The 16,028-nt window shown below is 39.4% G+C and overlaps 1 protein-coding gene across 3 annotated transcripts in view; it reads right to left on the bottom strand.

Moving 5' to 3' along the window:
- Window positions 1-13,404, bottom strand: part of BRAF (B-Raf proto-oncogene, serine/threonine kinase) — a 163,932-nt gene extending 150,528 nt beyond the window's left edge. For all 3 annotated transcript variants that reach the window (XM_018046858.1, XM_018046857.1, XM_018046859.1), the window contains exon 1: window positions 13,081-13,404. In XM_018046858.1, the coding sequence (XP_017902347.1) occupies window positions 13,081-13,209 (129 nt within the window). In that variant the 5' untranslated portion in view covers window positions 13,210-13,404. The remainder of the gene's footprint in view (window positions 1-13,080) is intronic.

The following is a 16,028-nucleotide window of genomic DNA, read 5'->3' as shown; positions in this document are numbered from 1 at the left end:
ACAAGACCCTGATGCTGGGAAAGACTGAGGGCAGGAGGGAAAAGGGGGCAACAGAGGATGAGATGGTTGGATGGTATTACAGACTCCATGGACATGAATTTAAGCAAACCCCAGGAGATGGGAAAGGACAGGGAAGCCTGATGTGCTGGAGTCCATGGGGTTGCAAAGTGTCAGACACAACTTAGCGACTAAATGACAAATGAGACTGAAGAACAAATGAGAACCTACTGTGCAGCACAGGGAACTCTACTTAGTGCTCTGTGGTGACCTAAATGGGAAGGAAATCTAAAAAAGAGTGCATCTAGGTAAACACATAACTGATTCACTTTGCTGCACAGCAGAAACTGACACAACACTGTAGAGCAGCTATAAGTGAGTAAGGTAGTCGCTCAGTCGCGTCCAACTCCTTGCGACCCCATGGACTGTAGCCCACCAGGCTCTTTGTCCGTGGGATTCTCCAGGCAAGAATACTGGAGTGGGTTACCATTACCTTCTCCAGGAGATCTTCCCAACCCAGGGATCGAGCTTGGGTCTCCTGCATTGCAGGCAGATTCTTTACCATCCAAGCCACTAAGGAAGCCCCCAATAAAAATTAAGAGAGAAAATAAAACTAATTTGATGTAAGAAAAAAAATTTTAATGTAATTTAGTGAACACTGAAATGGATTCTCTGGCTGAGTGGTAAAGTGGGTTAGTCATGGAGGGAAATGTCTTGATTTAAAAAAAAAAATCAGATACAAAGTGAAAATAAGATTTGTGGAATAATAAAGCTCCTAGGATGAGTAAGCAGTGACACTGACTCTAAAAAAACAAAAACACCTAAATACCCAAATTTAAAGTTAGCTGTTACAACAAACACATCTTAAAGGTATAAGGACTCAAACTCATTAAATTTATTGCTTACTCATCTAATAGTACTAGGTGGCTAAACAGGTTGGCAAGCTGGTTCTTATCTAGACTGATGGACAACCTACCATTTACAATAAATGGCTTACAACTTTCCTTAAAGATCACCTCTGTTCCAGCAGGCCAGAAGGGAAAAACCAGATAGAAGACAGTGGTATGGCCTAGACCTAAAACGTGTGCACATCACTTGTGCTCATATTACATTCAGTTCAGTCCAGTCGCTCAGTCGTGTCCGACTCTTTGCGACCCCATGAATTGCAGCACGCCAGGCCTCCCTGTCCATCACCAACTCCTGGAGTTCACTCAGACTCACGTCCATCGAGTCGGTGATGCCATCCAGCCATCTCATCCTCTGTCATCCCCTTCTCCTCCTGCCCCCAATCCCTCCCAGCATCAGGGTCTTTTCCAATGAGTCAGCTCTTCGCACGAGGTGGCCAAAATATTGGAGTTTCAGCTTCAACATCAGTCCTACCAATGAACACCCAGGACTGATCTCCTTTAGAATGGACTGGTTGGATCTCCTTGCAGTCCAAGGGACTCTCAAGAGTCTTCTCCAACACCACAGTTCAAAAGCATCAATTCTTCGGTGCTCAGCTTTCTTCACAGTCCAACTCTCACATCCATACATGACCACTGGAAAATCCATAGTTTAGCCTGAGCTTAATCACACAATCACAGCTAACTACAAGGGAGAACTGTCTAGCTTTAAACTCAAAGAAAATAAGACATAGATATGGTAAACAGTCTCTGCCACTGGACCTCACTCTCAAATTCCAGACTCATGTACCAACTGCTTTCTCAACATTTTGGACATCTAATAGGTATTTCAAACTTAACATCCTCAAAACTGAATTCTTAACCTGAACCCTCCCCTTCCTCATGACACCTCTCTTTCTTGCACATCTCACCTTTAATCTATCAACAAATTCTGTCAGCTCTACTTTCAAAATGTCTAAACTCTGACCACTTCCCAAGACCTCTACTGCTACCCATCTGGTAAGCCACTGCCTTAGAGGACTGGAAGAGGCTCCTCCCTGGCTCCCTTGTGTCCATCCTTGCCCTTTACAACCTACTGCCCCCATAGCCATCAGAGTATTCCTATTTCCACAGAAGTCAGATCATAGCACTCAGCTCTGGACTGCTACTTATTTCACTTAAAGTCAAACTCCTCACGTGGCCTGTGGTCATGCTCCCACTGCTGCTTCAACACCTCTTAGATTTCATCCTACTATTCACCTCCCTTCCTCAAGGCACTTCAGCAGCTCTGGCATCCTTGCTGTTGTTTAAACAGGCAAGGTACATCCCTGGCTCAGAACCTTTGATCTTGGTTCTTCTGATACGTTTTTCTCTGCCCTCCTAAAATCTTTGCTCAAATGTCACCCTTTTCAGACAAGGTCCTACCTACATCTATTTTAAATTGCTACCTAACTCCCAAACTTTACCTGTTCTTTCATTTTTCCATAGTACTTACTACCTTCAAACACACTATAAACTTTTTTTAATGAGTGTGTGTGTGTCTCTCTCTCATACACACACACACCTCCTACACCAGAATGTAAGCTAGATAAGGAGAGATCTTTGCATTGTTTTGGTTTTAAATGTACTAAGCAGCTAGATTACTACCTGGCACAGTAGAAATTAAAATATTTATTGAATACATAAATACCTATTATCCTGTGAAATGACTCAATACAAAATTTATCAATGGAGTTTTGGAAGGATGACAAAGCAAATGGTGGACAATAGCTTTAAAAATGCCAAAACACAAGTCCTAATGCTTACCATTTTTCCTATAAAGCCATGAGATACAGGCTTTCTACTATCATACAGAGAAGTTACCTCATTCCTATGAAATGTTTATCCAAAATACCAATGCGGCCATTTTAAATTTCCTTAATTCAATAGTGGTTTAAAGATAACATTAATGGAATGTTGGCAACACTGAAACAGTTCTACTAGGTCAATCATCAGTCCTACATTAAGAACTAACCGAAAGCTTTTGACAACTAGAGCCCTATGCTAAAGTATGTCACTGGACATTCTTTAAAAACGCCATAAAGATATCTGAAAGCAAAATTTCGAATATATTTATTTTTGTCCCAAAAATTGGCAGAAAAATAACACAACTATAATTCTGTGAAGGCTTGTATGTATTTTCACGCCACCCCTGTTATCCACTTATAAGTTCAGTACATAGCATGAGGAAGGGCAGGACAGGGATCAAAGAATTGCCAGTGAAAACCAAGCAGTGTATGAATGGCTATGACACTGAATAGTTACGACTTCATGATTAAACTTTTCTCTCAAGTACCCATTTATGATAACCAATAACTAAAAGTTTGATTCCTAAATACATATAGCAACTGAAGTGCCAAATTCAGTAGTAGAAAAATCATCTGCAACAAACTTACCAAAATGTTACACTGCACTAAATCTTTATGTATAATGAAAGTTTTAGATTGTGTAATTTACTCTTAATGTGAGAAGACACGCAGAAATAATATACAATATACGGGTAAAACATTTCACATTTTAGAAGCAAGCATGTAAAAACTAAGATGAAGACTTTTAGCAGTTGCAGAATAGGAATGTAAGGACTATACTAAATCATAAAGTCTTCCCTATCTGAAGTTCTCTGACACCTGTTATTGTGCAGTCGCTCAATCATGTCCAACTCTCTGAGACCCCATGAACTGCAAAACATCCAGATTCCCTGGCCCTCATTATCTCCCAGAGTTTGCTCAAACTCTCTGACACTATTCCAATGGAAATTTAGTAATGTGATGTGTAAAAAATTAATTCTGAGTTATGTAGGAATAATTAACAATAGTTCTTTATCTTTTCATAGTAAAAAAAAAGTTAGAAAGGCAGTAATTGTTTGGGACTCATGGAAAAGGTAGGATTTTTTTTCTAAATAATAAATGGAAATTAAATTACCTTCATATATGACCAGAAATTATGCTATTAAGAACTCTTTAAAAACAAAACTCTCCAGTTAGTAACTGTTTTTTTCCCTCTATGCTTCGGAGAGATTTCTAGGTAGAGAGTACAAACTTTAAAACAGACAAAATGGGATTAGACCCAACGTGGGAAAAAAATAAAATAGAAGTTCTAATAACTATTTACAATATCACTGCTGGAGATAGTAAACTCCTATAATAAAGTACATCTGTAAATACAAACAGAAATTTACTTTGCAAAGTAAGTGCTGTAATGCAGCAAATACAGTATAAAAATCTTAGGTCAACAGAGGAATAACCCCCAAGCTGTATTTTAAACTGTTTCAAATACTCAAAGGTAAGTGACTAATTCAAAGCATCCTAAAATTTATTAGCCATTCTGGAAATACAGCCGAATTTTTCTGGTGTTATTACTTCAAAGGTTATATATTTAGTAAAAGAAAAATATAAAACAAAAGTAGAGTATTTCTCAGTTTAAACACAAGGCATCTTTTTACAATAAGGAGATGCATACTTTTTTAAAACACACTGATTTTGGAAAAATAGTTGAAGATAGTCTCCAAAAATGTTGTGGTTCTCTCTTCCTGTAAGTGCCATTTCAAAATTTGCAAATAGCCAGATACTACTTACTATTAAAGAGCCTCTTGATGAAAGTGAAAGAGGAGAGTGAAAAAGTTGGCTTAAAGCTCAACATTCAGAAAACTAAGACCATGGCATCTGGTCCCATCACTTCATGGGAAATAGATGGGGAAACAGTGGAAACAGTGTCTGATTTTATTTTGGGGGGCTCCAAAATTACTGCAGATGGTGACTGTAGCCATGAAATTAAAAGACACTTACTCCTTGGAAGGAAAGTTATGACCAACCTAGATAGCATATTCAAAAGCAGAGACATTACTTTGCCAACAAAGGTCCGTCTAGTCAAGGTTATGGTTTTTCCAGTGGTCATGTATGGATGTGAGAGTTGGACTATAAAGAAAGCTGAGTGCCGAAGAATCGATGCTTTTGAAGTGTGGTGTTGGAGAAGACTCTTGAGAGTCCCTTGGACTGCAAGGAGATCCAACCAGTCCATCCTAAAGGAGATCAGTCCTGGGTGTTCTTTGGAAGGACTGATGTTGAAGCTGAAACTCTAATACTTCGGCCACCTGATATGAAGAGCTGACTCATCTGAAAGACCCTGATGCTGGGAAAGATTGAGGGCAAGAGGAGAAGGGGATGACAGATGATGAGATGGTTGGATGGCATCACTGACTCAATGGACATGAGTTTGTGTAAACTCTGTGAGTCGGTGATGGACAGGGAGGCCTGGCGTAATGCAGTCCATGGGGTCACAAAGAGTTGGACACGACTGAGAGATTGAACTGAAGGAAACTAAGCATATAAACAGATGTCAAATATATTAATCATTAGGAAAATGCAAATTAAAACCACAACGAGCTACTACTGCATACATATTAGAACTGCTAAAACTAACAAGACTAATAATCCAAGTGTTGACAAGGATAAAGTTTGGAACTCTCATTCATTGTGAGTGGCAATGCAAAATGGTACTATTGCTTTAGAAAAGTTTGACAGGAGAAGGAAATGGCAGCCCACTCCAGTACCCTTGCCTGGAAAATCCCATGGACAGAGGAGCCTGGTAAGCTACAGTCCATGGAGTCGCAAAGAGTTGGACATGACTGAGTGACATCACTTTCGCTTTCACTTTCCTCACCTCCTACTCTTCTGTCTATAAAAGAAACTGGCATTCAGACCTAGATAAGATGATACGCTGGGGCACTAGCTTGCCATCTTCTAGGACACCTAGCTTTCCAAATAAAGTTGTATTCCTTGCTTCAAAAAAAAAAAAAAGAAAAGTTTGACAGCTTCCTATAAAATTAAGTATATACCTACCATATGACCCATTAATCCAAATTCTAGCTCCTCACTAGAGAAATAAAAAACCCAGCATCCACACAAAAACCTGAACCCAACACTTTTGGCAACCTTATTTATAACTGCTAAAAACTAGAAAGAACCCTGCTACCCATCAACTGGTAAATATGCAACATCCATACGCTACCACTAAGTAATAAACAGAAACCAATTACTGATACATGCCAACAACATGAGTGAATCTCAAAAATACCAAACTAGGGACTTCCCTGGTGGTCCAATGGTTAAGAATTCACCTTGTAATGCAGGGAACATTGGCTCAATCCCTGGTCTCCGGCAACTTAGCCCATGTGGTGCAACTACTGAGAGTGCAGCACTCTAGAGCTCACACACCAGAACTAGAGTTCCACACTGCAATGAAGATCCTGCATGCTGCATCTAAGACCTGAAGCAGTCAAAAACATAATAAATACATAAAATATAAAAACAAAAATACTTAAAGCTTCTAAGCGGCTTAAGTTAGAGGAAAAAAAAATTCAACTTAAAAAAAAAACTAAATGAAAGACGCCAAATACATGGTAACACATACTGTATGATTCCCCATTTATGACTCTGGAAAAGGCAAAGCTAGAAGTCAGCTCAGCGTGTGTCAGGACTGGCAGTAGTGTAGCGAGGAAAATGAATGAAAAGAGGAATTAGGGAACTTTTGGTGGAAATGTTCTTTATCTTGATTTGGCAGTAGTTACATGACTATACACATTCGTCAAAACTTATCAAGTAGTGTGTTTAAAATGGTACATTATAGTATGTGTGAATTATAACCCAATAAACCTGACTTTTAAAAACTTACAGAACTTTAAATCACATCTTAACTTCAGAACCTCAAATATGATCTACTTAGTCTCTTAGACTAAGTAGAAAACTTTGGCCCATGAACTAAATCTGCCCCCCACCCCAGCTGCATTTTGTACAGCTCACAAGCCAAGAATGTTTTTACATTTTTCAATAAAAAAAAAAAGAAAATAATATTTCATGACACATTCAAATTTCAGTGTCCATAAATAAGTTTCATTGGAACACAGTCACACTTATTCATTTACATAGTCTATTAGCTGATTTTATGCTACAATACCAATCGTTGAGTGTTCAGTCCTTGTAACAGAGACAGAGCAGTTAGAAACACAGTGCCTAAAATATTTATCACTTGACCCTTTACACAGAAGTCAGCTGATTGCTGCCTTAAACACAAGTTGCTGAAAATCTTCTACACAGATTACTACACTTGGGAAGATTCATGTCAGTACAAATCTCTCTTCCATGAACAGTAGCTCTAAAATTTTTACAGCCATCAACTCCTTTCTTTCAAGATCAATGCCTAATGCAGATAAATGAAGAATTTCAACAGTTAAGGTATAGTGGGACTAAATAGAGCCTTGAGGTAAGCTCTGTAGAAAGTCCTTGATACCCTCAAAACAAATTGTTCCAGCCAGGTGGTTGTCAATCTAATAAACTGATTTTATGAGTAGCATTAAAAAAAAGAGAACTGAATGGTACAGAAAATCCAAGTGCACCATATCTAATAGGGTTTCATTCACCAATTCTTTAAAAAAATCTTTTTTTAACTGAGGTATAGTTGATTTACACTATTATATTAGGTTCAGGTATACAACACAATAATGCAAAAATTTTATAGATTGTATTCCATTTAAAGTTACTATAAGATACTGGCTATATTCCCTGTTTTGTACACATTAACCAATTCTTTCACTAAATATCTGAGTACCTATGTGCCAGATGAGGATAAAAAAATGCACAAAACAGGCAAAAACTGCTTCATGTATATGGATATTAGAGCAACTCAAAAATCTATATTTCTTACAGCACTAATGTGTTTTTAAAAACAGTACTAGAGCTCTATAGTAATTGGAAAACCACAATCTTATGGCACACTTGCCCCCAAAGTGCTGTCAATAATTATAGCTATATTACAAGAATAAAAATGATGTTTCATTTCATCTTACAGAGCTTCCAGAAGATATAAAGTTAACTGAGTTCAGAGCAATTTTTATATTCTTTATCAAGGGCATTCCCAGAACCCAGAAAGAAATATAATGTTACTGAGCATCACTTTGCCTCTATAAGCGCAGTCCTGATATGGGGAGAAACAAGAATAACAGTTTTTTAAACCCAAGAGAAATCATGGAAACCAAAATAATCTCAGAGGATAGAGGGGAGAAAAAAATAATTGCTTAATGTTAGAGTAGAGGCTGTATTAAAGAGTTTTTTCTGACTATCATGCTAATTATGCGACAGTAAATTATGGTAAACAAAAGAAAACTGAAAAATAAAAACCACTTCCCACAATATGTCAATGCCTCCACCAAATATTTAAGGAAGGAATAGAGGAAATAAGGCTAGATTTTTGGTTCTTATCTACAATGTTATGACCATGCAAGCATTGTTTACAAAACAGAAAAGCTCCTCAACAGGCTCATCCATTTTGAATTCAGAAGCTGTATAGCTATTGCTGATCCTGACTTTACAGAATAACCAACTCAGACGAACTAGACAAAGAGAATGAGTAAAAGGACTCAAAAATTCAACTTCTGAGGAAGAAAAATTCAGTAAAAGCCACTGACTCTAAAGGTTTATCTGAATGACAATTTGAGGCAGAAATTTAGAAAGCACAGGAACATACTGAATTTCATAAAAGAGGAAGATGACACAAAATGTTCACTAAGTACCAGCTAAATTAATATCAAGATGTCAAGGGGAAAAATGCACTTTCGCATTTCTAAAGGAGAAAAAGAGCTTTATGGTTGGAGAAAAAAGAACACTAAATAAATGCCTCATTCTTCAACAAGGTAAGCATCAGGTCTTAGAAAACGCTAACAAAGCAGTATACAAATGCTAACAAAGCTCCCTCCCTTTCTTCCCTAGCACTCACAGAGCGTAGGTTTCCATTTGTTATGACCTGATCGGCTCCCTCTACAGTAAAGCCAGAAACAGGGAATCAAAATAAATCAGACTTCTGTAGCCTATAGTCCTAATATAATTTGTCTAGCCTATTATCTAAACACAATTAAATCAAGTTGCTTTCAGGTTTTACTATATTCAAGGATTTGAGTACTCAGTTCCAAAGTTTCTTTCTTGTCCATTTACTATCAATTCCTTTAATAGTCAGCATACATAAGTGACAGATGTCAGAAAATTTCTAAATAAAAGAAGAGGTGAGTGGCGCCTGAAGGAGGGAGTTCATTAAATGATAAGAAAGACTACAGAAAAGGAATGCTAAAAACACCAAAGACACACAGTTATTTTATGGTTTTAACAAACAGGCATGTTTTGTCTACTTTGAAATGTATCTTAACAAGTTCATACAGCAATAATCGGAACTGTAGAAACACAAAGTTTAGCGGGCCTACCACTTTTTAAAAGTATGATGCAATTCAACCTGGTTTGGCATGATTCATAAAAATGTATTTTAACACACTGAACCTCATTATAAAGGACATACTATCCCAGAATACCACTTAGTCAATGCCTTAATATAATTACACAGTTTAACCAAGGTTAGTGATAACAGATCTTGAAAACAATACAATTTTAATTGTAATGTGATTGTAAGAGGCTCCTTTCTACAAAAATACACCGTAAGAGGAATGGTTAATAAATATCATACCCTGGCATAACACATTAAAAAAAAATTTTTTTATACCATATTGTCATAATGTCCCATACTATACCATACGGTCATAGAAAGAAAGTAACATCAGGGAAATATAAATGGTCAGAAGTAAATGTTTAATGCCAAAAGTAAAAGCATATTTATTTGATAAATATTTAATAAGCTCCTGTCATTTATTAGAATATTCTATTTTGAGCTTCTACAAAGTAATACTTAAAAATACAGGACATGAAATTTGTTCACTTACCAACATAATTTAAAAAACTAAATCTACATTCTATGTTCAAGATGTCTGACAGCAAAATTTTTTTAATTAAAAACAATATAAAAATTGTTAAAATCACACTATATGTTAAATCTTTTATGATGCTGTTTAAAAACATTACAAAACCACATACATTATATTATGCAAGCATAAAAAAGTGTATGTATAAATACTAAAATGTTTTATAGTAATTATATCTTAGTGGCAAGATTACAGATAATTTTCCAAAATTTTTCACACTTACATTTTTCTAATTTTTCAATAATAAATGTTGTTCCTCTGAGAAACTTTTAAAAAAAAAATCTGTATTTTACTGTCAAGTAAGGTAATTCTTTAATAGACACTTTTTTTCATTTCGTTCTATGTACTTGACAATCGTAACATTATCTCCTTAAGTGCATATAAGGAAGACAGTTTAAAAGATGACAGTAAGCCAACTTCAAATTAAAAATTATTTTTTGGAGGAATTTATTCTATCATCCATAACACTGATATTTATATTGAAAAGAGATTCATTTTTAACCCTTTACTCTCCTCTCCCCCAGTCAAATACATTTATTATAAGCTCTTATAAGAAAATATGGAGGAAAAACTACTATTCATCACTAGCCATAAAAACTTGGGTGGAGGAGGCAGGGGGAAACACTTCTACTGAAAATTACTTAAGAGTATACTTATGGTTTCAAGAGATACTAATATCTTTTTGAAATATTACCAATTTAAACTTGAATTCATCTAACCTAGAAGTTCTCAAGTACTGGCACATGAGAACTGCCTAGGAAATGTGCCAAACACAGAAGCTCACGGCCCTAGCTCTCACCTACTGAGTCAGAATCTTCAGAGTAGAGCTCAAACAATCTGGCCCTTTCAAATAAAATAGCAGACACTGTACTTAACAAAAAATTTCTCTGTATCACTGCAAACTGTTCTAATAATTTTGAAACAAAGTTCTCAATGAAAATAATGTTACAATCAGAAATACAATTTCATAGAAAGAGAAAGTGTCAGTCCTCGCTCAGGCTGGTCTGACTCTGTGACCTCATGGATTGTAGCCTGCCAGATTCTGTCCATGGGATTCACCAGGCAAGAACACCGGAGTGGGTGGCCATTCCCTTCTCCAGGGGACCTTCCCGACCCAAGGATCGAACCCAGGTCTCCTGCATTGCATGCAGATTCTTTAACATCTGAGCCACCAGGGAAGCCCCATGAATCTTACCATTCTTCGGGATGCAATTCAACAAAACCACACAAGCGCTACAAAGTAAAGCAAGCCTAGAGGCACCTGTGAGGAGTAAGACAAAGGCATATCCGATTCATGGGAAAAATAGACAGCAGATGTGACCCCAAGTATTTATCCATTAAAAACAATGTATTCTAAAAATAAATTTCCATGTCAACGGAACAAAGTTGTTTATAAATAAGAAGGAATGTGGAGGTGTGGGGAAGACAAGAGGAAACCTCAGCAAGTTAAGTACCAAAAGCCAGGAAACAAAGCAGAATGAATGGCAACTGGGGACAAGGAAAACAGAATGAACTAGGAAATGGAAGAAGGGATGACCACTATCCTTAAAATCCAAGAAACTAGAGAAATGAACAGATATTAGAGGAAACTGACCTGAGCAGAAATGCAAACAGAAAAGTAAGTGGGAAGTGGTGTAAAGGATACTCACACACACACATATATATATATACACATCACATTTATCTATATAGAGATATTTATATAATTCGGAAACAAAGTTCTCAACAAAAACAATGTTACAATCAGAAAATTACAATTCATAACCCATGCCCATTATTTTTTATAATATATATTTATAGATATATACAAATGAGAATTTAAGATGAGATCAAATGGTAGTACAGAACGCATCTTAGGCACAGATGCAAGTGGTGTAAGAGAATGAAAAACAGTATTGTGAACAAACTGATACTGAATAGAGTAAGCATATGGGATCAATCTCAAAGTAAAGACGATGAAGCAGGAAAAAGAGAACTGCATAGACAGAAGAATGAATGAGACGTTATGAGAACTGGGAAATAAAATGTAAGTGCTGTAGTACGAAGGAAAGAATTTTGAGCAAAGTCAATGGCATTAAATCACATTATCTAATCAGTAATTATAAAGCACAGTTATCATACCATACATTATCTCATTATTTGGAAAGCCTAATAAAGTGTATTATTTTATGTAATACATTTTACATAATAAAACCCAAAATGTAAAGAAAGTAATCTGACAAGGTGATAAGAAACTAAAATAAACAGTGGCTGAGAGATGGAAGGGCTAAAGAAGAAAAAGTAAAAGAAAAAAACCAGGACAGAAAGAAATCAATCACACCTATTTAAAAACCACAGGTAGGAATAAGCAAAGAGGTGTGGGTGCACAATGGATGATGGACTAAAAGGTGCCAGGAAAGCAAGTGAAATCTGACGGAATCTTGACAGCTTCAGGATTCAGAAAGTAAGTAGTTCCAAAGTGTCCAGAAGGATTTGTAACCGTAACATGTTACGGAGCGGGGGAATGAAGTAGAGGGCCTCAACAAGACTAAGACAAGAGAGGTGCAGAAAATCGTCTTAAGTAGAAGCTGAGGTTAGGAGCAGGCAGGTCCGACCACTGGCAAAGGAGCCGGGAGGCAGGTGGAATTGGGATGGGGGTTACCAGCTGGCGACACTGCAAACATTAGGAACCGGGGGTCTGAGGTCGGGATGGAAGAAAGAACGGAAACACTGGCACTGAAGACTGAAAAAGTAGAGGCTAGATCAAAACCATTAGCTGGTTAAAACAGGTGACGAGAAATCCTCCCCTCCGCCCTAACAAGTAGAGAAGCGGAGGGAGGGCAGCGGCCTGAAAAGGGGCAGAGTCGGGGAGAGTTAAACAGAGAATGATGCGCCCATCTTCACCGTGACCATGTAATAATTACACACAACGTTAACTCGGGCTGGGGTCCCGGCCCCGGCTACTAACCCACGATTTCACCAGGATGCCGGCCCCAGCTCCCCCCCCCCCCACCCGTCCACCACCAAAAATAAAGAAAACATCCAGGAGATGCGAGGCTGGCTACCTTCAGCCAGCCGTGACCTTCTCGGACCAACCCCGAGTCTCGCCCCCTATTGATAGCCTCCTGCTCCACCACGGCTGCCCGAATCCCCCAAGCCCAGAGCGCGGACCAGGGAAACCCCTCTGGGCCATTGTGTGTGTTTACGTAGCGAGCTCCTGCCCGGCGGGGAGGGACAGGTGGGAAAAGCCAGTCTCTCAGCCCGCAGAGCCCCGAGGAGAAGGTGGCTGAGGGCAACCGGAGCCCCCACCGCCACCTCTTTCCCCCAAAATAAACACCAGTCAGCCGAGCCCCGAGACCGGAGGGGCGCAGGTGCGCCGGCACTCACCTCCTCGGGAATGGCGGGGTCCGCAGCCGAAGAGGCCGCGGCGCCGGCCTCGGGCTCCATGTCCCCGTTGAACAGAGCCTGGCCCTGCTCCGCGCCGCCGCCGCCGCCACCGCCGCTCAGCGCCGCCATCTTATAACCGAGAGCCGGGCCCGAGCGACCGCTGCTGGGCGGGGAGGGGGAAGGGAGGCGGAGGGCGGGGGGAGGCGGAGGCGGAGGACGGGGGGCGGCGGGGAGGGACGGCCCGGGCGGCCCGGGCGGCGTCGGCGGTGGGACGGCGCCTGGGCCACCTCGGGAACCGGCCTGCGGCCCCCGGCGCAGCTGAGCCTGAGGGGATTGGGGGAAGGACGCTAGGCTGGGGGGGAGGGGCGGGGGCAGGGGGCGGAGACGACTGGAAGTCGCCGCGGCAACGGCGTCACCCGCGTGTCACGGTCGTGACGTCACCTGAGGTGCGTGACGTGATCCTTGGAGCGCCCTCGCGCCGTCGTCAGGGGAGGGTGCCTACCCCTCCTGCCCACCCTCGTCTCCCACGTTTCCTCCGCTCGGCCGTTTCCATGGCTCCGATTAATTCTCTTCTCCTCAGTCCTAAACCTGTTCTGTGTTGTCGGATTTACTCGAAGAGGAGATTGGAGAAGAAGTTGAAATCCTAGAGGGAGGAAGGCGGAAAGCCCATACTACTGTGTTATTTCCATTATCATTACAACGAACGTCCCCGAGTCGTAAAAATAAGACTTGAAGCCCTGAGGTTGCAACAGCCAAGCAGAATTTGATAGAAATATATTTAGGAAAAGCCAGGTTACCAGAATGATGCTTGGATCCTTTTCATTAAAGGATTTGGTCTGTCAAAGCGGGTCTAAATGGAAGTCTAAACCTTTTTTTTTTTTTTTTTTCTTTACCATCGTTTAGGAATGAAATGTTTTAGTCTGTTTTTCGTTTTCCGGATTCATTCATTTAACAAATGGAAGTAGATCACTTTCCATGCACTAAGGCCTGCACAAGGCATGAAGCATTCTAGACATCGGAAGCATCCAAATTTGAATCATTTAATTTTCAAGAAAATCATTCAAAATATTTTAAATACTTTTGTGCAGTTCATAAACAGAATAGCCCAAGGCATTTTCTATGCAAAATATGCGTGAAAACGAGAGGAGAGGTAAATTACCTTTGAGAGACCCAATTACAGAATGGAATTCGTTAAATCTGGCTTCTTATTAAAAAATACATTTATGTGACAAGAAGGGGAAATATGCTGGGGGAAAAACTTAAGAAAGGGAAAAATCAGAGTGAGAAGCAGTGAGAATTACTGTGAACTCCTGATGGGGTACAGGTAATCACAAAATAACCTAAGCATCAAGTCATGGTATGCTCTAAGTGGACTACCCATGGCGGGGAAGTCACCAGTGACCTTGCATTCACCATGATTCGAGAGATAGAAGACTGTTCTACTGACATCTGAAGCAGGATGTCTGTGTATGGATAGAGTCAATATGAGTCCAGGAGCTGATCATTACTCCCAAGGTAAGGATTTCTGTGTGAGGCTTCTTGTTTAATCAGAATGCTAATATTCTTCTACATTGAAAAATAGGGGACAATAGGGGGAAATTAGAATACCACCTATTGGATGAGCTTAGTATTCTCTGTACTTTTCTTCTAAGTAGAGAAGTCTCTTGGAGACACTAAATTTAAATCAAAAGATGGCTTATCAAAAATAGTGTAAATGAGGATAATGATAGAGGATGATGGTAAAGGATAATGTCACTGAGCTATACAAGTCTAAAGTGCCCTTCTTTACTATAAGGAATTCTAAGGAGAGGAACATGGAACCAGCAGCCAATCATAGCACCTTTCTCCCTCAATACCATCAAAAATACAGTTGGCAGGGTTTTTATTCTCTAATAGTCCTGTCCTATTTCATTTTTTAAAAAATCAACCCCTAAAAATATTACATCATTATCTCACTTCTTCATAGCATTAAAACTCCAAGATTTTTTTCCATTGGTTGCATTTTAAAGTATAACCTTCTTTATAGGCCGCAATCTGTAGATCATCTCTTATTTTTTCTCCACAGAATGGGGGATCGCATCCATTTAATATTTATTCTTGTTAGCTTTTGTTTATTCAGTATTTTCTGACTTCATCATCAAATTCTGCATATATCTTCTTTGATTTCCCTAAGCTGTTCTAAAGACCCACAGAATCCAGATGGAAAAATATAATGGAAAGCATAAACTTTGGAATCCAAAGATTAGTATTTTAGTGTCGGCATGCCACATCTTGGCTATATAATCTCAAGGCTAGTAAGCACAAATCCCTGTTTGTTGTTCTTTCAGTCTCTAAAATGAGGGTAATGATAATGCCAGTCCTGTCTATCTGTGTCATTATGAGGATAAAACTTAATAGGTTTGCCCTTTATAAAATATAGTCACCCTCTCGGTCAGAATTCAGGCAAGGCATAGCAGATGTGGCTTATTTCTGCCCCATGATGTTTGTGACCTCGACTGGGAAGATTGACTGCCTGGAGGTGTCTCAGTGGTGGGGAACTGGAATCATCGGGAAGCTGATTTCCTCCTGTCTCTGATGGTTGAAGCTGGGACCATAAGCCAGAATTCCTCTCTTCAGGTGGCCTGAGCTTCCTCCTAGCATGGCTGCCTCAGGGTAGTGAGACTTCTAACAAGGTGGCTGAGGGCTCCATACCCTCGGGTTCCTGTAAGCAAGGTGGAAGCTGTATTGCAATTTATGACCTAGCTTCTAAAGTCACATAGCATCACTTCTGCTACATTTTATTGGATATGGGTAAGTCACGAAATCTTTCCCAAATTCAATGAAAGACATCCCAAAGAATTTATAGAGATATTTCATTTCAGATAGATCATGTTTAGAATAATGATCTAGCTACTCCGTAGAAATGGCTACTTATCCTTACCTTCTCCAGAGGGGATTCTACACTTACA

The sequence above is a fragment of the Capra hircus genome, chromosome 4, assembly GCF_001704415.2.
Source record: "Capra hircus breed San Clemente chromosome 4, ASM170441v1, whole genome shotgun sequence".
Lineage (NCBI taxonomy): Eukaryota > Metazoa > Chordata > Mammalia > Artiodactyla > Bovidae > Capra > Capra hircus.
This window is presented reverse-complemented; position numbering and strand designations above follow the sequence as displayed.